Source organism: Lepus europaeus, chromosome 11, assembly GCF_033115175.1.
Source record: "Lepus europaeus isolate LE1 chromosome 11, mLepTim1.pri, whole genome shotgun sequence".
Classification (NCBI taxonomy): Eukaryota; Metazoa; Chordata; class Mammalia; order Lagomorpha; family Leporidae; genus Lepus; species Lepus europaeus.
In genome coordinates this window covers 55,066,957-55,088,341 of record NC_084837.1, presented here as the reverse complement: position 1 = coordinate 55,088,341, position 21,385 = coordinate 55,066,957, and the positions used below count along the sequence as shown (strand labels likewise).

The window sequence follows — 21,385 nt, the reverse complement described above, 5'->3', positions numbered from 1 at the left end:
CACCAGCATCCTTGTGGGCCCCAGTTCAAGACCCGACTGCTCTACTTCTGATCCAGCTCTCTGCTGTGGCCTGGGAGAGCAGTGGAAGATGGCCCAACTCCTTGGGCCCCTGTACCTGCATGGGAGACCCAGAAGAAGCTCCTGGCTCCTGATCGCCCCAGCTCCGGCTGTTGCGGCCATTTGGGCAGTGAACCAGCGGATGGAAGACTTTTCTTTCTCTGTCTCTAAGTTATAAATCTTAAAAAAAAAAAAAAAAACAAAGAGTCAAAAGGAGACATACATAAAATGAATCTAAAAAATATCCTGAAGCACAGCCAAGTAATACTTTCTTCTAACTAGGAAAAAGCAGAAAGAACCCAAGGAAATAAAACAAAGACAAAAGCCAGCAATGACTATATGATTAAGAGAAGGAAATACATAATGGGACTTTGTTAATACTATAGTAGAATTTGAGATCTGAAAGAAACTTAAATGTAATCCAAATCCTTCAACTTATGGATGAGGAAAGCTGAGGCCCATTTATTCATTCAACAAACATTTATTATTGTGCCTATATACTTAATGCTGGATATACAACAAAGAATAAGACATGGTCCCAAGCAGGATAGTGACTTGCCCAAATCACAAAGCAATTTAGCAGCCACACAGGCTCTTTATACCAAGCCCTGTGTTGTCTAATAACATACAATACTTTCTGTACCTGTGAGCACCCTAGGCATTTGACACATTTCTGCAATATAAGGAGTATAAGTGATAGATGCTATTAAAATTCATGTGAAATGATGACAGCTTCTTAATTAGCAGGTGAAGTGGTAGTTTCCTTGGATGTGCTTTGTAACTTCTTGGTCATCGCCTAGTCCGTGTATTAACTCTGACAACCCAAATTAGGACATTTTAAATATGACTTCTGGTCAGACAATGATTTATTGCATTCGACTTCCCTAATATTATAAAGGAAGAAGTAACAATTTTTCATTTAATTTTAAGTGAATATTAGAACACTAAGTGAAAATCAGAATACCAGTTGAATGAGTGACATTCAGCTAGGGTTCTAACATTTTATTTTCAATAAATGACTATTTTAAAAGACCTAGTTATACTCTTAGCCAATTTACCCATCTAGTAATTTACAGCTTAGTTTGGTAATTTTCTTGCATATAACACAAACAGAGGCACAGTTAATAAAGTGTCCTGATTCAGAGCTCATTTTGAAATTTAATTACCTTATTTCAAAATGAGCAATGTCACCTAACACAAGAGAAAAATAGTTTGGAACCAACCCATCTTTTTGTTATTTTTAGCTGATTTAACTACCTTCAAAAAGCAACAGAAGAGTTCTTTGAAATAGGAGAGAATCAATAGGAGCCCTCTACTGAAAGTAACACTCTGACTTAAAGAGTTACCTTTAATAAAAATTACCCAAAAGGAAAAGCTCTAAAATTACTATAACTTACAAAGAATTTTATGACATACTCCTGGCTGTAAAGTAGCAACCATTATTGCAACAATCCTGAGAGTCAATTCTGAGAAAGATAAAGGGAGTTAAAAGCAACCTGTGCTGTGTGCCATCAATATTATATTATGGAGTTCTAAGGTTGATTTATGTATCTTTGGACTCTAGAAGGCACTCTGCCTACTGCACCTTTCCCCTGGCCATTCTTTCCCTGTTATTTGTCCTTCCTTCCAAAATACTAAGCTCTATTGTGAACAGGTGCCCGGATATTAGCCAAGCCCGTATCCTACCTTGGATCACAGCAATTAGCTGGTACTCAGTAAATGTAAAATGATTATCATTGATGGTAATCAGAATAAAATTTACAGGACCTGTTCTGATTCATGAATCCCTACTGAAAACAAAAACTAAAACCACATCAGGAACATGTGATTCTAGCTCAAAAAGGAGAGAATGGTAAACAGCAGAGCAGGGCTGACAGTTTCCAAAGCTTTGGTCACACAAATACATACAGTGCACGCTGCTCTAAAAATAACTTACTTCTTTTTAAACAGAAAAGGTCAACGATAAGCCTCAGATAATGAAAAACAGAAGAAAACTGTCAGGAAAAAAAAGATACATTAAGTGAAAAAAAGACAGAAGATAATTTGATCTCTGGGTTAAGACGTTTTAATATACATAAAGTATAGTATTTCATATAATTTATTAATGTCATTTTCTATAGGACACTGCAATTAATTCAGTGACATCAATATTGACCTCATACAAAGGATGAAAGCTGGATTTTCTCAAGTACCAAGTACAAAACATGTGCTAAAAAGTTAACATATACAACAGTTGTAAGAGATCAACTTTCAGGATGACTCAAGTGTACAGTAGTTGCTTCACACAGTTTTCTCTCAAGATTTAGATGCCACCCAGTGTTACCATTATTTTGTGCAAATGCCATTTCAGAACCACCTGACTACCTCCTTTTGCCAGCCCCACTTTTTCCTGTTTTACTGCTGCCACTGCTAGATTTGCCAGATGACTTTGAAGAGAAGAGTCTTGTCATGAACTCAGAAACATCAGGCAACTCGTGGTTGGAATTCAGCATATTCATTGACTGCTCCATCTCCTGCAGGGAGACAAAGCACAATAATATGAAAAGGCGGGGGATCTTTCGAATTATGGAACTATTAACAATTCTTCTTAAAGAAGAAGAGCACAACAAGTAGAAGGCAGTGGTTCTAAGGTCAGCGCTGTGGCATAGTGGGTAAAGCTGCTGCCTGCAGTGCTGGTATCCCATGTGGGTGCCGGTTTGAGACCCAGTTTCTCCAACTCTGATCCAGCTCTCTGCTGTGGACTGGGAAAGCAGTAGAGGATGGCCCAAGTCCTTGGCCCTCTGCACCCATGTGGGAGACCTGGAAGAAGCTCCTGGCTCCTGGCTCCTGATCGGTAAAGCTCCAGTCATTGCGGCCATCTAGGGAGTGAACCAGCAGATGAAAGACCTCTCTCTCTCTCTCTACCTCTGCCACTGTGTAACTCTGCCTTTCAAATAAATAAATAAATCTTTTTTTTTTTTTAAAAAAAGGATTTTTTTTTTTAAAGATTTATTTGAAACGCAGAGTTAGAGAGACCTTTTATCTTTTGGTTCAACTCCCCAAATGCCTACAACAACCAGGGGTAGGCAGGCCAAAGCAAGAAGGCAAGAACTCCATCCAGGTCTCCCACATGGGTGGCAGGTGCCCACGTATTTGGACCATCATCCACTGCCTTCCAGATGCATTAGCAGAAAGCTGGATTAGAAGTACAGAGTAGGGGCCAGTGCTGTGGTGAAGGAGGTAAAACTGCCACCTGCAGTGCCAACATCCTTTATGGTGCTGGTTCATGTCCCAGCAGCTCCACTTCCAATCCAGCTCCCTGTTAATGTACCTGGGAAAGCAGGGGAAGATGGCCTAAGTACTTGGGCCCCTGCACCCATGTGGGAAACCCAGAAGAAGCTCCTGGCACCAGGCTTCAGATTGGCCCAGCTCTGGCCATTTGGGGAGTGAACCAATGGATGGAAGATATCTACCGCTCTCTCTATTTCTGCCTCTTTGTAACTGCCTTTCAAATAAACAAATAAATCTTAAATAATAATAATAAGACAAAGAAGTAGTGTGGAGTAGCAGGAACTAGAATGAGGCACTCCCATGTGGGATGCAAGTGTCTTAATCTACCTTACCACAATCCTTGCCCCTTGTAAACATTTTTATTATATGTACATTTTATCTTTCCTTTAAAAAAAAAAAAAAAGAAAAACCACAAAATTCCATGATGGCAAAAAGGGTATTCTATAAATCAGTTCTATTTCCTATCATTTACCTTGACTATGAGTGTCTTGATAACTCAAGTGATGATTTATAGCTCATTTCTAAAAATTTATTTACTTATTTATTTGAGAGGCACAGAGACTAAAGACAGATAAAGAGAGAGAGAGACAGCAAGCACTCCCATCTTCTGGTTTACTACCCAAATGCCCACAATGGTCCCTGGCAATGAAGTTGGGTACTAGGAACTCAATCCAGGTCTCCCCCATGGGTGGCAGAACTTAATCACTGCAGCGTTCACTGCTGCCTCCCAGGGTCTGCATTAGCAGGAAACTGAAATCAGGAGCAGAGTCTGGTATCAAACCTAAACACTCCAACGTGGAATGCTGGCGTCTTAACCAGCAGGCATATTAACCACAAGCCCAAACGCCTGCTCTGGTGGCATTACATTTAAATCATCTTACTCAACATCTACTTTCTTTCCTTACAGAAACAGTTAATTTTGTGGTACAGAATTTGAAAGCAACTATTCTATTTATCCCCCTTGGTCTACCTGATTTTCCTTTGGGTGTCTGACAGAAAAATTGAGTATGTTCTTTAAAGAGAGTTTTATAAAGATCGGTTACAGGAGCAATCACTTTATAGTATGTTTGGATTAGGTACAGCACAATTATACATTTCAACTATTTAACAGGTGAGGCACACAAAAAGAAGCTAGGACTAAAGAGAATGTTTTAGCTATATCAAGAGATCCATATAGCTAACGAGAAGCAAATGAATGCATCTAGTCCTACAGAAATGACTAATTAAATACCAGGAACACAATACTATGATAATACTGTGTTAACATAGCCTCTAGATTAATTTGGCTTGGGAATGAGAGTAAAACTGCAAAAACACAAGTCATTTAGTCACAAAGGGATAGACCAAAAATCAGAATAGGGTTCAAAAATCCACAATTAGCAATCATCTTACCCGTCTCATGTCAGGATCACTTGTGTTAACCACTTTGGGCAGAAGCACAAATATCAATAATGGAAGAACCATCATCATAACCTGTGGAAGAGAAAAATTTAGAAGTATTTTTCCTCTCCTTTACAGTTAAAGCAACATCTGCACTTGACAATCAATGATAAAATTAAAAATTCACTTAATGAAGAATGGGATGGGAGAGGTTGTAGGAGGTGGGATGAAGTGGGGGTAGGAGGGCGCGTATGGGGGGAAGAAATGCTATATTCCAAAAGCTGTACCTATGAAAAATTTATATTTATTAAATAAATTTTAAAAAAAACTGAAGATTCAAATGTTGTATAAGGAATCAAACGAGCAGCAACCATCTCAGTTCTTTCTGCTGAATTCTGATGACTACAAACTGCTATCTGTGAGAGCATTAACCGTGTTTAGGAGTACTCTTTATGCACTTCATTTCATACTTGTGCCACCCACTTGTCTTTCTGCAGAATTTAAACTTTGGTTTAGCACAAATAATCTGCAAACAAACTATCCAGTCACTTTCTTCAACCATATTCTGGCACTGGGATTAGTGGTCCCGACAAAGAGGTGAGATGCCCTTTCCAGAAGACTGTGGTTCTTGGATAAAACACTGTGCTATCTCTTCCATTAATGTATATCCGCTAGAGCCTGTAGCAGATCAGTTTTGAAAAATGACTTAAAAGCCTCTAGCACTGGACACATGTCCATGGAATTTCAGAAATGAGGACATGGAAGATGAATCAGCTTTAGAGTCACATTGTTAATGTCTCCTATCCAACCTATCCTGCTGCCCCTTATCTCTTATGAAAGGTTTCAAGTACTAAACAACCCCCACATATTCCTGTTTGTGATTTAAATAACTATCTAATAACTCAACCTTCAGAAACAGAAAAACATCAACTTGTTTCTAAAGAATGTGTATTAGTACTTTGTTAGTGAGTATCATAACCAGTTTCATGATACCAACTACTTAAATTACTAGAGTAACCTGTTTATCACAGGTGTTACAAAAGAAGAGAGAAAGCCTCACTTGTGCCATTCCCAGGGAATGGTTAATAAACAACAGCACATTCCTTCGTGGACTAAAGTGCAAGTAGTATGAAGGATGGAAGTTTCAAGTAAACCCACCACATACTCTTAGTCTATTTGAATTTTTAAAAAATTCCTAAGTGTTTATCCAGATTCTGTTGCACATTTCAATGTCAAATCTGCGGTGCAATTCTCATTATATTTTTTCTGTATGTTACCAAAGCGACTATTTCCCTGAAATCTGCAAATTGTCTTTCCAATTTTCCAAAACTTTGACTTCAACTTTCCATCTCACAAGGATTTGAAGTTTTCAACTGCACAAAGCAAATTAGGGACTTAGTGAAGAGTTCTTTTTAGCCTATACATACCATTGGGTTCATCAGAAAGTCTGTCCAGCCCCATGATTCCCTTTTAATAAAGTAAGAAGGTGGACCTGAAGATTTCATCTGGAGAGGATAGGGCAGTCTGACCACTTCTGATGTTTTGATATAATTCACATATCTTGCCCTGATAAAGCAACATAAGAAAAGAATCAGTAATTCCAATAACCTTATTTTTGCCATTAGGCTTTTCCAAAACAATTTGGCATCCAAACTTTTGATCTTAAAAATCTGGTCAAAGTAGTTTTTCTGCATGTCTGAAATATTAAGCAAAACATAAAAAGAAAAGACTAGACTTGGAATCTTTTAGTTATATCTCTGATACTACCTAAGCCCATGGGGTTAGACAATTTCCTTAACTTCTGTTTGTATCAAAAGTTCTTTTGGAAACCTTTCAGGGAAGCAATAGAAGATGGCCCAACTCCTTGGGCTGCATGTGGAAGACCTGGAAGAAGCTCCTGGCTCCTGACTTCAGACTGGTCCAGCTCTGGCCATCGTGGCCATTTGGGGATTGAACCAGCAGATGGAAGACTCTCTCTGCCTCTGCCACTGTGTAACTCCACTTTTCAAATAAATAAATAAATCAGGAAGAGAAAGAAGGGAAGGGGAGAGGAGGGGAGGGGAGGGAGGGGAGAGAGGGGAGGAGGGGGAAAGAGAAGAGGGGAAGGGGGGAGAGGAGAGGGGAGAAGGGAGAGAGGAGAGAGGGGAGGAGAGGGGGGAGAGGAGAGAGAAACCTTTCGGGGCCAGTGTTGTGGTGCAGCAGGTTAAGCTGAGCCTGTGATGTCAGCATCCCATATGGGCACTGGTTTGCATCCCCGCTGCTTCACTTCTTATCCAGCTCCCTGCTAATGTGCCTGGAAAGACAGCAGAGGATGGCCCAAGTACTTGGACCCCCACCACCTATGTGAGAGACCCAGATAGAGCTCCTGGCTCCTATTTATGGCCTGGCCCAGCTCTGGCCATTGTGGCCATTTGGGAGGATAAACCAGTAGATGAAACAGACCTCTCTCTGCCTCTCTTTCAATAACTCTGCCTTTCACATAAATAAATGAATCTTCTAAAAAACATAGAAACCTTGGGGCCAGCACTGTGGCAGGTAAAGCTGCCGCCTGCACTGCCAGCATCCCATATGGGCGCTGGTTTGAGTCCTGGCTGCTCTACTTACCCAGCTCTCTGCTATGGCCTGGGAAAGCAGTAGAAGATGGCCCAAGTCCTTGGGCCCCTGCACCCTCCTGGCTTAGGATCCGCGTGGCTCCAGCCCTTGCAGCCATTGGGGAGGGAACCAGCAGATGGAAGACACTTTCTCTCTCTCTCTCTGTGCCTCTCTGTAACTCTGCCTTTCCAATAAATAAATAAATCTTTAAAAAAAAAAAAAAAAAAACCTTTTCAGCTCTAAAGTCCTTCAGTTATATTTAATAATGAATTAATTTTCTTATAAATACACAAAAATGCTGGATTTTTAATTTTTTTTTTGACAGTTTGAGATATGCATACTCGATGTACCCAGTTCTTAAAGCTAAATTGCAGGGCCCGGCACTGTGGCACAGCAGGTTAACACCCTGGCCTGAAGCACCGGCATCCCATATTGGCACAGGTTCAAGACCTGGCTGCTCCACTTCTGATCCAGCTCTCTGCTATGGCCTGAGAAAGCAGAAGAGAGCCCAAGTCCTTGGGCCCCTGCACCTGCATGGGAGACCCAGAAGAAGCTCCTGGCTCCTGGCTTTGGATCAGCACAGTTCCAGTTGTTGCGGCCAATTGGGGAGTGAACCATCGGATGGAGGACCTCTGTCTCTCTCTTTGCCTCTCCTATCTCTCTGTGTAACTCTTTCAAATAAATAAATGAATCTTTTTTAAAAAAGCTAAATTGCAGGAAAAATTAATAATTATAAAAAGCCATAAAATAGCACCACAGGCAATATTACATTTTCACCACAGATGCACTACTTTTAATGAAAACCCTCACACATGTTCAGACATAATCTATTCTACTTTTTAAAAATTGTCTCCTCTATTTTCATTGCTCACTTTTTCTTTTTACGATTTATTTATTTATTTGAAAGGCAGAGTTTCAGAGAGGCAGAGGCAGCAAGAGAGATCTTCGATCTGCTAGTTCACTCCCCAAATGGCTGCAACGGCTGGGGACTGGGTTGATCTGAAGCCAGGAGCCAGGAGCTTCTTCCGGGTCTCCCACGTGGGTGCAGGGGCCTAAGGACTTGGGCCATCTTCTACTGTTTTCCCAGGCCACAGCAGAGAGCTGGATCGGAAGTGGAGCATCCAGGTCTCAAACCAGCGCCCATGTGGGATGCTGGTGCCCCAGGCCAGAGCGTTAACCCACTGCACCACAGCACCAGCCCCAACGTTCTTTTTTCAAGATGTATTTTTTATTTATTTGAAAGGCAGAGTTACAGAGACAGGAGGAGAAGCAGAGTGAGCAAGAGAGATAGAGAGAGAGAGAGAGAATGAATGAATGAATGAATGAATCTTCCATTCATTGGTCATTCCCCAAATGGCCCCAACAGCCAGGGCCAAGCCAGGCTGAAGCTAGGAAATTGGAGCTTCTTCTAGGTCTCCCACATGGGTGTAGGAGCCCAAGGACTTGGGCCATCTTCTGCTGCTTTCCCAGGAACATTAGCAGAGAACTGGATCAGAAGCAAAGCAGCTGGGTCTCAAACCAGTGCCCATAAGGGATATCAGTGTCAGGCGGACACTTAACCTGCTAAGCCAAAACGCTGGACCACTCTTCAAGCACTTTAAGTATACTTTAAGGTCTCTACCCAATAATTCTTCTATCTAAAGTTCGTGGAAGTCTGTGATTCATCTGCTGACCCAAAGTAGATTGTTTTCTTGGGTACTTTACAAACAGTGCAGAGATAAGCATTTGTCTCTGCCAGAAGTCCAGGGATTCTAACCAGGGAACATCTTGTTCATTGCTCAGCTGGAAAGTTCCTGGATTATGCAGGAAGTAATAAATTCTACCCCAATTTTCAGTGATGGCTGGACTGCTATCACTCAGGGAAGAGGTTTCCCCACAAAACGCAGTGTCAGCTGGGAATCTGGTCTTTTGGATTGCAATACCAATAGCCGAAGGTCAAATGGTCTTAGATCTAATTCTGACCCCAAGTAAACTCAAGGCTTACATCCTACATGCATACGGCTAATAAAATCTAAGCCTTTTGGTTACAGAATATCAAAACCCCAGGTGAGGAAGTGGCTTCTAGTTTACCCCTAGGGATTTCCCTTACTTCCGGGGAGTTATACACTGAACAGGAAACATCTGTCATATTTTATACATTTTCTTCTGTTAAGATGTCAGAAATAGAAGATCCACATATATTCAAAACTTACAAAATATTGATTAAAACATGAGGATTTTATGTGAATCTCACTTTGTTCTCTACTGTCTCACCCCTAATTATGAAAATAACCATCTTTTTTTAAAAAACTTATGCTTCTGACATCCAATCACCAGGAATATATATGGAAATACAAATCTCACTGTGCACAATGTGTACTAAGCACAATGTACTCTTAACCCAAGGTAAAAAAAAAAAAAACAAACAAAGAAAATCTTATATTTAGAACAATATTTCTACTTGCTGTCTATTTTATTCAAATTTTAAACAGTAAAAATAAAACACTTCTAGTAGATATGCATTTCCTTTGTTTCGTAACTCTTATTTCCTCCACTACTGTGTTGTCAATTTTAAAAACTATTTTAAATTGGTATTTGTAATATGTAGTGTAATCTTCATACTCACCATCTCCAAGTTTGCAATTCTGAAATGTATAAAAGGCCGTGAGAAGTCCTTTAAGGTTAGATTTAACATAATTGAATTTTGGGGCTGGCACTGTAGCATGAAGGGTTAAGCTGCTACCTGTGATGCCAGCATCTCAAATGGGTACCGGAGTCCTGGCTGCTCCACTTCCAAGCCAGCTCCCTGATAATGAGCTGGGGGAAGCAGCAAAAGATGGCCTAAGTCCTTGAGCCCCTGCACCCAGGTAGGGAAGGCCTGGATGGTTCCAGATCCTGGCTTCAATCTGGCCCAGTCTTGGCTGTTGTGGCCATTTGGAGAGTGAAACAGCAGATGCAAGACCTTTTTTGTGTGTCTCTTCTCTCTCTGCAACTCTGCCTTTCAAATAAATAAATCTTAAAAAAAAAATAGAATTTTACCTGTGTGTGTATATATACCTATAATTTCTTTTAACAAAATGTGTTTCTAAAGAAAAGACATGAGAAAATCACAACCAAAGAAAATTCATATTTTGAAAGAATCCATTTATTCCAGCAGAAAATATTTTATTAACATATTTGCAAGGTATAACCTCCCAAAGAAGATTCACTCTTGCTCTAAATAGCCAAGAGCAAGAAATATCAGCATCTGGACAAAGAAATTCTAAGACAACAACTTAACTTTAAAAATAGGGAGGAACAGGGCAGGTGGCTAGTCTGGCAATTAGGACACTGGCTAAGACACCTGATTAGGATGCCCACATCCCACATCACTGAACTTGGGTTTGGTTCCTGACTCCGGCTCCTGAATCTAGATTCCTGCTAATGCAGACCCTGGAAGGCTGTGGTGATGGCTCAAGCAGTAGGGTTTCTGCCACTCAAAGGGAAGACCAGGATTCAATTCCCAGCTCTCGGCTTTGGCTGGTCAACTTCAGGCACTGTGGGTATTTAGGGAGTGAACCAGCAAGTGAGAGTGTGCTCACTCTGTTTTCTCACTTTGATCTCAAATAAGTAAATATTTAAAAAGGGGCCAGAATTGTGGCATAGTGGGTAAAGCTGCTGCCTAAGATGTCGGCATACCATGTGGCTGCTGGTTCAAATCCCAGCTGCTCCATTTCTGATCCAGCTCCCTGCTAAAGTGCCTAGAAAAACAGCAGAGGATGGCCCAAGTGTTTAGGCCCCTGTACCCACATAGGAGACCTGGAAGAAGCTCCTGGCTCTTGGCTTCAGCCTGGCCCAGCCCTGTTGCACCTGTCTGGGGAGTAATTCAGTAGATGGAAGATTTCTCTGTCTCTTTCTCTCTCTCGCCCTCCCTGTCCCCCCCCCCCCCCATAACTCTTTCAAATAAATAAATAAATCTTAAGAAAAAGGTGGGAGAGAAAATGTGTCTATAAATGTACTTATTAGTGGTATCACAGTATTGCTGTTACACCACAATACCAGCCCTGTCAGTTAAATTTTGAGTCCCTATAAATCAATCTAAATATGTTTGATATATATATCAAAAAGGTCAGTAATAAAATACAGCTTCTTCACAAGAACTGTTTTTGCCTTTGCACACTAAAAAAGGAACAACTACAGAAATTTCTAGATCAACACAGTAACAAGTAAGCAATAAAAGGCATTATTAATGGAGCCAGAGTTGTGGAACAGTGAGTTAAGCCTGCAATAAAGGCATTGCATGTGGGTGCCAATTCAAGTCCTAGGATGGAAGTACTCTCTCTCTGTTTCTCCCTCTATCTCTGTTACTCTTTCAAATAAATAATTAAATCATTTTTAAAAGAAAAAGGCATTATCAACATATCCCAATGAAAGACAAGTGACAAACAGTATTTCTGATTTAGAAAGTTAAGTTATTGGGGCTCGTGCCATGGCATAGTAAGCTAAGCCTCTGCCTGCAGTGCTAGCATCCCATATGGGCAACAGTTTGTGTCCCAGCTGCTTCTCTTTCTATCCAGCTCTCTGCTATGGCCTGGAAAAGCAGTAGATGATGGCCCAGGTGCTTGGGCCCCTGCTCCTGCATGGGATACCATGTAAGAAGCTCCTGGCTCTGTATTCAGATTGGTTCAGCTCCAGCTATTCGGCCACTTGGGGAATGAACCAATGGGTGGAAGATCTTTCTCTCTGTCTCTCCTTCTCTCTGTCCGTAACTCTACCTCACAAATAAATAAAATCTTTAAAAGAAAGTTAAATTACTTCCAACTTTAATATTCTCACTCCTATAATAAGTAATTTTTTTCTCCATATAATCATAGTAAGAGATTTAAGAAAAAGTTTAAGCCAGAGCAGGAGTACATTCAACTTTATAATTTTATCCATGTTCAAAGCAAAACAACATAAATGTTCCTCAAGTGTTTTAAGGAATATTTGTATTCTATATAAGAAAACTTTTAACCTTAAATATAAATTCTAAAAACAGTGTTCAGCATCTAGCCCTTGGTAAAAATTAAACCAGGTGCCCTCACCTCATTTTTCCTTTGGAAGTGATGTCCACTCGGACAGGATCAAACCTGTAAGCTGGAGATATAACTTCTACTACATAAGATCCAGAAGGTATATCATGAACCACAAAACTCCCATCTGTCCTGGAAAAGTGAAAATTATATTTTAGTCACTTCTGATCAACAATTTAATATTTTGTCTTAAATTATCATTAATTCTGAAATCAATTCCCCAAAAATTGACATTAACACAAGTAGCAAGCTTTCCATTTGATCTTAGCCAAAAGGCCAAGAGGCGATAACTAGCAAGCTTCAAAAAAAAAAAGGGTGGGGGACTCTTGGTGCTGTGAGGTATTGGACTAAGCCTCTGCTTGCAGAGCAGGCATCCCTTATGGGTGCTGGTTCGAGTCCCAGCTGCTCCTCTTCTGATCCAGCTCTCTGCTATGGCCTAGGAAAGCAACAGAAGATGGCCTAAGTGCTTGGACCCCTGCACCCGTGTGGGAGATCCAGAAGATGCTCCTGGCTTTGTATGGCTCAGCTCCAGCCATTGTGACCATTTGAGGAGTGAACCAGCGGACAGAAGACCTCTCACAATGTCTCTACCTCTCACTGTCTGTAATTCTACTTCTCAAATAAATAGTAAAAAAATTTTTAAAGCAAGATAGCAAGCTTAAGGGCTAATATTGTGGCACAGTGGGTTAAGCTGCTGCTTCCAATGCTAGCATCCTTTATGGGTGCTGATTTGCATCCCAGATGCTCCACTTCTGATCTAGCTCCCTGCTAATGGTAAGGGAAAACAGCAGAAGATGGCCCAAGGACTTGGGTCCCTGCACCCACATGGGAGACTAGAGTGAATATCCTAGATCCTGGCTTCAGTCTGCTCCAGCCTTGGCTGTTATGGCCTCTATGTGTGCCTCCTTCTCTCTCTGTAACTCTGCCTTTCAAATAAATCTTAAAAAAAAAAAAAAAAAACAAGCCTAGGTTTAGCCTCCATAATTACACTGAATGGGTTATGAAAATACCTAAGACAGGGGCCAGCACTGTGGTGTAGCGGGTAAAGCCGCCACCTGCAGTGCCGGCATCCCATATGGGTGCTGGTTCGAGATCCAGCTCTCTGCTGTGGCCTGGGAAAGCAGAGGATGACCCAACTCTTCGGGCCCCTGGACCCACATGGGAGACCCAGAGGAAGCTCCCGGCTCCAGATCAATGCAACTCCAGCCACTGAGGCTAATTGGAGAGTGAGCCAGCAGATGGAAGACCTCTCTTTCTCTGCCTCTCTTCTCTCTGTGTAATTCTGACTTTCAAATAAATAGATCAATCTTTAAAAAAAAGAAAGAAAATACCTAAGACAGAACCCTGACACAAAGTATTTCTATGGCTTCTGTAGGCAGATATGACAGGTGCAGGAGCACAGTTCCTATTCTGAAGTCTAATATTTATTCAAAGGAAATTATCAATATACATTATTGTTACAATGTTAGCCCCAATTTTGCCAATCTCAACATTTTTACTACCAAAAATGGCATATTATTCTAGTTTTAGTTTGTATGTTATTGGTTTTATTTCTTTTTTTTACAAATAATAAAACGCTGAGGCTGGCACTGTGACATAGTGGGTAAAGCCTCCACTTTACCCATATGGGTACCAGTTCAAGTCCTAGCTGCTCCTCTTCCAGTCCAGCTCTCTGCTGTGGCCTGGGAAAGCAGTGGAAGATGGCCCAAGTGCTTGGGCCCCTGCAGCCACATGGAGACCCAGAAGATGCTCCTGGCTCCTGGCTTTGGATTGGCGCCACTCTGGCAGTTGTAGCCAACTGGGGAGTGAACCGGTGGATGGAAGACCTCTCTCTCCATCTCTCTGCCTCTGCCTCTGTAACTCTGCCTTTCAAATAAACAAACAAATCTTAAAAAAAAAAAAAAAAAAAAAAAAAAAAGGCTGTACCCTCTTACACACACACACACACACCTGAAATACACACATGAAATTAACTTATTTCCGGGCTGGACACCTTCCATTTGTCCTCCAGATCACCTTCCTTCCCTTCTCTTCTCTGTAGATGAGAGGAAGGGAAGTAATGAGTTTGATATCCCCCCCCCCCCCCCGATTTCTCACTGTGAAGCCATCTCTGACTGGTAGTGTCACATCTCGCCTCAAAACAGACCTTTCTTCTCTTCAGGGTTCCAGTAACTTCTACTTAGTGACCTCTCTCAGGCTTAGAGGTGACAGGCACCTTGAGATCCTACACTCCAAAGGGTCCTGCTCAATCTGGTTACTTCCCTACACTATGATTGCACTGATTAATCCTTTCACTGACCTCTCCCTGAGTTATTCTTTTTTTTTTTTCTTTCTTTTTTTTTTTTAATTTTTGACAGGCAGAGTGGACAGTAGAAGGAGACAGAGAGAAAGGTCTTCCTTTTTGCCGTTAGTTCACCCTCCAATGGCCGCCGCGGTAGGCGCGCTGCGGCCGGCGCACTGCGCTGTTGCGATGGCAGGAGCCAGGTGCTTCTCCTGGTCTCCCATGGGGTGCAGGACCCAAGCACTTGGGCCATCCTCCACTGCACTCCCTGGCCACAGCAGAGAGCTGGCTGCACTCCCTGGCCACAGCAGAGAGCTGGCCTGGAAGAGGGGTAACTGGGACAGGATCGGTGCCCCAACCGGGACTAGAACCCGGTGTGCCGGCGCCGCAAGGCGGAGGATTAGCCTGTTGAGCCACGGTGCCGGCTCCTGAGTTATTCTAACGTAAGTACATCTTCTGCTTCTTGATGGGACCTAGACTGAAACTAATTCAAACTTTTTTCTCCAGGTCCAGGAAGAACAACTGCTGTCTGTGCAGCACAAATATCAGAATTTCCTGAAGAAAAAAATATATTTCAACCCAATGTAAACATTTTATTCAAGCTCTAACATATAAATTTTATAATACAATTTTTAAAACTTAACTTTAAGAATGTTACTCCCCCATAGTACAGTGCTTAGGTTCAAGGTCTCAGCTCTGCCTCTGATTCCAGCTTCCTACTAATCTGTACCTTTAAACACAGAGGTGACGGTCCAAGAAACGTGGGTCCCTTTCACCCACATGAGAGACCTGGATTGAATTCTGAGCTCCTAACTTTGGCCTGACCCAGCCTTGGCTGTATGGGCATTTAGGGAGTGAACCAGCAAAATGGAAGGGTCCTGCTGTGTCTCTGTCTACCTTTTCAAATAAAATAAAAACAAATAAGTAAAAAAATTATGAAATACACAGACTACAATATACAAGCTATGTTTATACCTTATTTTATATAATTGAAAGAATTTAATAAATATATGAGATTATGCAGCCCTTAATCATTCGGATCTGGCTGAAAAGCCCAGGAGAGCATTTCAGAAATGGAAAGCCAAGGACACTGTGGCAAAAAAAATTGTCCTACATGAAGGATCTCTGTGAGTGAGATCCCAGTGGAAAGCAGCAGCCATCAAACAAGGAGGTACTTTTTCTCTGAAGGGAGGGAGAGAAACTTTCACTTTGCATATGGGCCCTGTCTAAATACGACAGAGTGTGTGGACTAAAAAGGCTTCCATAGCCTTGTCATATCATGTCAAGAGCCTTGGTCACTGACATCAAAAATAAAAAAGTGTCAATTGTTAAATCAACAACAGAAAGTCACTGTGCACTTGCTCCCCATGTAGGACCTCTGTCCTTAATAAATGAAACTATGAGAATTAATGATAAGACCTGTCTTCAAACAGTACTTTATATTTTGTGTGTCTGTGTGGGTGCAAACAGTGGAAATCTCTACGTAGTATATAGTTGGTCTTCTGTATATAAAGTGAATTAAGAACGAATCTTAATGAAAAAATGGAATGGGAGAGGGAGTAGGAGGGTGGGATGGGAGTAGGGGTGGGAGGGTGGGAATTGGGGGAAGAAACACTATATTCCTAAAAGCTGTACATATGAAATTTGTGTTCATTAAAAAACCTTAAAAAATTTTTTTAAAAATGAGATTATGGGGAAATATCAAAAATGGACTGGGTATATGGCATTATTATTGTTTCTGCTGAATCAATAATGGTAAACATATTTTTTTAGAATTCCTTATTTTTAGAAATATATAATAAGGCTTTTCTAAGTGAAAAATATGCTTAAGATTTTTTTAGAAATATTCCAGAAAAAAAATAATGAAAATGAAGACAAGACATGAAATGAAACAGTAGACTTCAATGAGTACCTAAGGAGTCACAGTTATTCTGCTTATTTCTGTGCTTCTGAAAATTTCCACAATAAAAATTTAAAAGTATATACAACGTATAACATCACTATGGCAAAAAAAAAAAAAAAAATTGAAAACTACCTACACATCCCAAAACAGAGGATTGGTTAAATAAATTATGTATATAAGTAAATACACACAATGATGACAGCAAGAAATGGCATGAGAAGTCTTCAGCCACAACTCCCCTTATCTGCTTTGGCAAAGTTTCAAGCCATCTCCAATAAGCATAGGTCAGAAACTGTTTGCTAGTTATTCAAAACAGCTCCAGTACAATTTACCTACACTCCTTCCAACAAAACTCATTATAAGCCCATATCTCAATTCATCTTTCTATATACAAATGGGAAGAACAAGGATACAATAAAATGTTATGGCTATTACCTCTACTTGTTTAGATATTTTCTTCAATAAACAAATTAATATAGTACTTCTTTTTTAAAACATTTAGTTAAATTATTTGAAAGGCAGAGTGACAGAAGTAGGGAAGGAGGAGGAGAGAGAGAGAAAGGGGGAGAGATCTTCCATCTGCTGGCTCACTACCCAAATAGCCGCAACAGTCAGGGCTGGGCCAGGCCAAAGCCAGGAGCCCAGCGCTCCATCTGGGTCTCTCAAATGGGTGGCAGGGGCCCACATACTTGGGCCATCTTCCACTACTTTCTCAGGCACATCAGCACATTAACACTTTTCCCAGGCATACATTCTAAGCAGAGCAGCTGAGACTTCAACTGGCACTCTAACGGGATGCTGGCCCTAATACATTATCTCTTAAATGAAAATGATAAATGCTTTTAAAAAAAATGTATACTGTGTAAAAGAGAAGCCAAATGGTCAACTAATGCTAATTTTCTAAAGTTTAATAAGAGCTTTGTTATTAAAACACCATTAATCCGAGTATAACCTAAAGAAGTACTAATGTTAGGTTATCAATGACAGCATTAAAATACTGGGTAAAAACTTGTCATTATCAATCTGAGGTTGACACTCTCATCAAGGAGCACCTGGATGATCTGAACAAATGTGCAAATCAGATTTAGAATAAAATATGCGGATTTGTGTTGCCTGGTCTTCAGAAACCACCTGCTGAGGAACAAACCCTTCTTCCTTCACTAAATGTGGTCTTTCAGTTCCCAATTTCATTTTCCAAATAGTGGTGAGAAGATTTAAATCACATTTTTGCCTGGACAGCTGAAAAACAGGCTAATGCAAACCTTGAGTGCTAACAAATTCATCCTCTTTTACTATAAACAAAAATGCCATTTTCACGAATAGCTAGAAAAGTCGAAAGCCCTGGTCTTTCATAAGTGACAAATGTGATGCTGCAAATCCCTTGACGAACTCAAGTGTTAAAAAGAGCAACAGTCCCACCCGCAGGCAAAAAAGGTGCTGCGATTAGGGACTTCAGGGCTCATTAATTTTAGAAGCAGTAACATTAGTCTCCCAGTCTCTCATCACTAGAAGTCCTTCGGGCTTTGAGAATTCCCACCTGTTTAGCATCTTTCTAGGCAACATCAATCCACAACGAGTGTTTAAAAAAAAAAAAGCGAGCCGGTTCCAAGGAAACCACCTGAGATGCAAAGCAAAGAATCCAGCACGAGACATTTGTCCACCCGTCCCCAGGGCCGAGAGCGGTAATCCCCAAACGGGGCCACCAAGGGAGTGGAAACACGCGACCCCACAGCTCTGGGTCTGGGGCGAACGCCTGTCACCCTCGTTTATGAGGTCCGGAAAGGGAGGCGTCCACCTGCCTCCCATGGTCTCCCGGCGCAGAGGGAGAGCAGCACCTGCCCCTCCGCTGTGACAGCGACATGTCCCCTGGCGACAAGCAGCTCTCCTCCATCCCAACTCTCTCCGCGGCCCTCGGAATGCTCACTTAAGGAAGCCGACGTGCTCTTCTCCGTCTACAAGCACTCGGGCCGCCGAGATCCAGTCCTGAGGCTTCACCCCCGGAACGACAGCACGCCCCTCGATCTTGAAACGATCCCCGACCCCACTCCCTCCCGGCCCCTCGGCAGAAGCCCCAGGCAACTCTGAGTTCTGGGCAGTCCCTGAGAGAAGCAACAAGGCGGAGAGCAAGCCCCACAGAGCTGCCGCCATGTCGGCAGCACTCAGCAGTCAAGGCCGGCAGCTCCGGAAACCCTGCAGGTCTCCCAGCCGCTGCCGCCGCGGCCGCCGCTGGCCCTTGTCGTCATCACTGCGCGCCCGACTCAGGCCCAGGCTGCAGGCTCCAATCAGAGGGAAGAAGTCTTGGCCAATCGAGTTGCGAGGCGGGCGTGGCGGAAGTACTGCCCCGAACTCGCGGAAGTGCGGGCTGGAAGGCGGGGCGAGGCGCTGGGTCAAGTGCAGAGGAAGCCGTGTTGGCGTGGCGGTCTCAGACGCCGTTAACCTCAAGGGAATAAAGGGTGAGGAGACTGAAAGGGGCGAGGCCGTGCCCTGGTGTCCGCGGATGGGACTCCGGCTTGCGCAGAAACAGAAAGCCCCGAGAGACTTTCCAAGACAGGAGATTGAAGGCTCCCACTGTGTGTGTTTACAGGGAGATACAGTACTCTTACGTAGGACCCCGGTACTGGACTGAACCAACACCTGCTCCCTCCCAGCGTGCGCATCAGCAGGAAGCTGGAATCCGAACCAGGACTTGAACCCAGCCGATGCGTTATGGGATGTTGGCATGCCAAGCAGCTGACCTGCTCCTGTATACTTTATCTCTGCTTACTTGGAATACTAATACTAATACAAAGTCAATGTTATGTAAGCTGCTGTTACACTGTATGAATAAGGAGGGTTTTTTTGTTTGTTTTTGTTTTTTGACAGAGTGGATAGTGAGAGACAGAGAGAAAGGTCTTCCTTTTTGCTGTTGGTTCACCCTCCAATGGCCGCTGCGGCCGGCGCATCTCACTGATCCGAAGCCAGGAGCCAGGTGCTTCTCCTGGTCTCCCATGCGGGTGCAGGGCCCAAGCACTTGGACCATCCTCCACTGCACTCCCGGGCCACAGCAGAGAGCTGGCCTGGAAGAGGGGCAACCGGGATAGAATCTGGCGCCCCAACCGGGACTAGAACCCGGTGTGCCGGCGCCACAAGGCGGAGGATTAGCCTGTTAAGCCACGGCGCCGGCCGAATAAGGAGTTTTAAAATCTATACATGTTCAGTATAGACACAGTTTTTAAAAATATTTTCCATCCCCAGTTGGTTGAATTTGTGGATGATGAACTTGCAAGGTACAGAGAGCTTACTATAGTATGCTACTCTTGTGAAAAGGGAAATAGAAATGTTTATTTAATATATTAACATGCAAATAACATTTTATAAACATAGTTTAAAACAAATATACTATAGCACATAATGTTTATATATATCCCTTTTACTGGTAGCATATGATAAATACAGTCCTGCACTTTGCTTTTTTTACTATATATAATTTGGAAATTATCCTTTAAGACTGTTTCCAGGCTGGCACTGTGGAGAAGTAGGATAAGCCTCCACCTGCAGTGCCAGCATCCCATATGGGTGCTGATGTGAGTCCTGCTGCTCCTCTTCTGATCCAACTCTCTGCTATGGCCTGGGAAAGCAGTACAAGATGGCCCAAGTGCCTGGGCCCCTGTACCACCATAGGAGACGTGGAGGAAGCTTCTGGTTCCTGGCTTCAGATTGGCCCAGATCCAGCCCTTGCGGCCCTTTGGAGAGTGAACCAATGGATGGAAGAACTCTCTCCCTCTCTCTGACTGTAACTTTACCTCTCAAATAAATTGAAATCTTAAAAAAAAAAAATGTTTTCAATCTTGCTATTAATGCTTTTGCTGAAATGAGTTTCTCTGTGTGGTCTCCACAGATTTTTACGTAGTGATCCCCATTACGAATGGGGGATACATTCCAGAACTCCCAGTAGATTCCTGAAACCACAGATGTACCAAAACTATGTATACTGTTTTGTTCTGTACATAACTTAAAATAGAGTTTTATGTATAAATTAGACACAGTAAAAAAAGACCAACTATAACCAAACTAGTACAATTACAACAACGTACTGTAATAAAAGTTGTGCGTTATGAATATCTCTCAAAATATCTTCTTATCCTGCACTCACCTTTTCTTGTGGTGGTGTGAGATAATACAATGCCTACATAGTGAGGTGAATGACCAGCATTGTGACATAGTGTTAAGCTACTAGGTATGGATTACTTGAACAAAACATTGTGATACCACATTTAGTTACATAACCAAGACAGCTACTGCATAACTAATGGTCAGGTAGGGTACACAAACACAGATACTTTGGGCAAAGGGAAATTCACATCTTGGGCAGGATGAAATAAGATAGCTTGAGATTTCATCACACAACTCAGAATGGTGCAAATTTTAAAATTTATGAATTGGGAGTAGGCATTTGGCTCAGTGGTTAAGATACCACTTGGGACACCCACATCCCATATTAGAGTGCCTAGGTTCAAGTCCTGGCCCTGCCTCAGCTTCCTGTTGATGCAAACTATGGGATGCAGCAGGAGGTGGATTAATTTGTTAGGTCCTTTCCACCCACATGGGAAACTTGGATTAGGGTCCTGACTCCTGGCTTGGCCTGGCCCAGCCCCACCTATTGCAGGTATTTGCAGAGTAAACCACTGGATGGGGGGAGCTCTACCTGTGTGTGTGTGTGAGAGAGAGAGAGTGTGTGTGCCTGTCAAATAAATAATGTTTTCAAAGTAAAATAAAATTTATGAATTTTATTTTTGGAATTTTCCATTTAATTTTTGTTGGTTTTTTTAAGATTTATTATTTATTTACTTATTTGAAAAGCAGAGTTACAGAGAGAGAGAAGGACAGATCTCT

General features: G+C 42.1%; 1 protein-coding gene across 1 annotated transcript; it reads right to left on the bottom strand.

The window, feature by feature from the left end:
• Positions 1-521: 521 nt before the first annotated feature.
• On the bottom strand, positions 522-18,747 carry EMC7 (ER membrane protein complex subunit 7). Its single transcript, XM_062205568.1, has 5 exons — positions 18,438-18,747; positions 12,342-12,461; positions 6,135-6,273; positions 4,720-4,800; positions 522-2,570 (listed from the first exon to the last, which is right to left on the bottom strand). Exons 1-5 carry the CDS (start codon positions 18,659-18,661, stop codon positions 2,418-2,420), a joined length of 717 nt encoding a protein of 238 aa, XP_062061552.1. The 5' UTR covers positions 18,662-18,747; the 3' UTR covers positions 522-2,417.
• Positions 18,748-21,385: the final 2,638 nt, after the last annotated feature.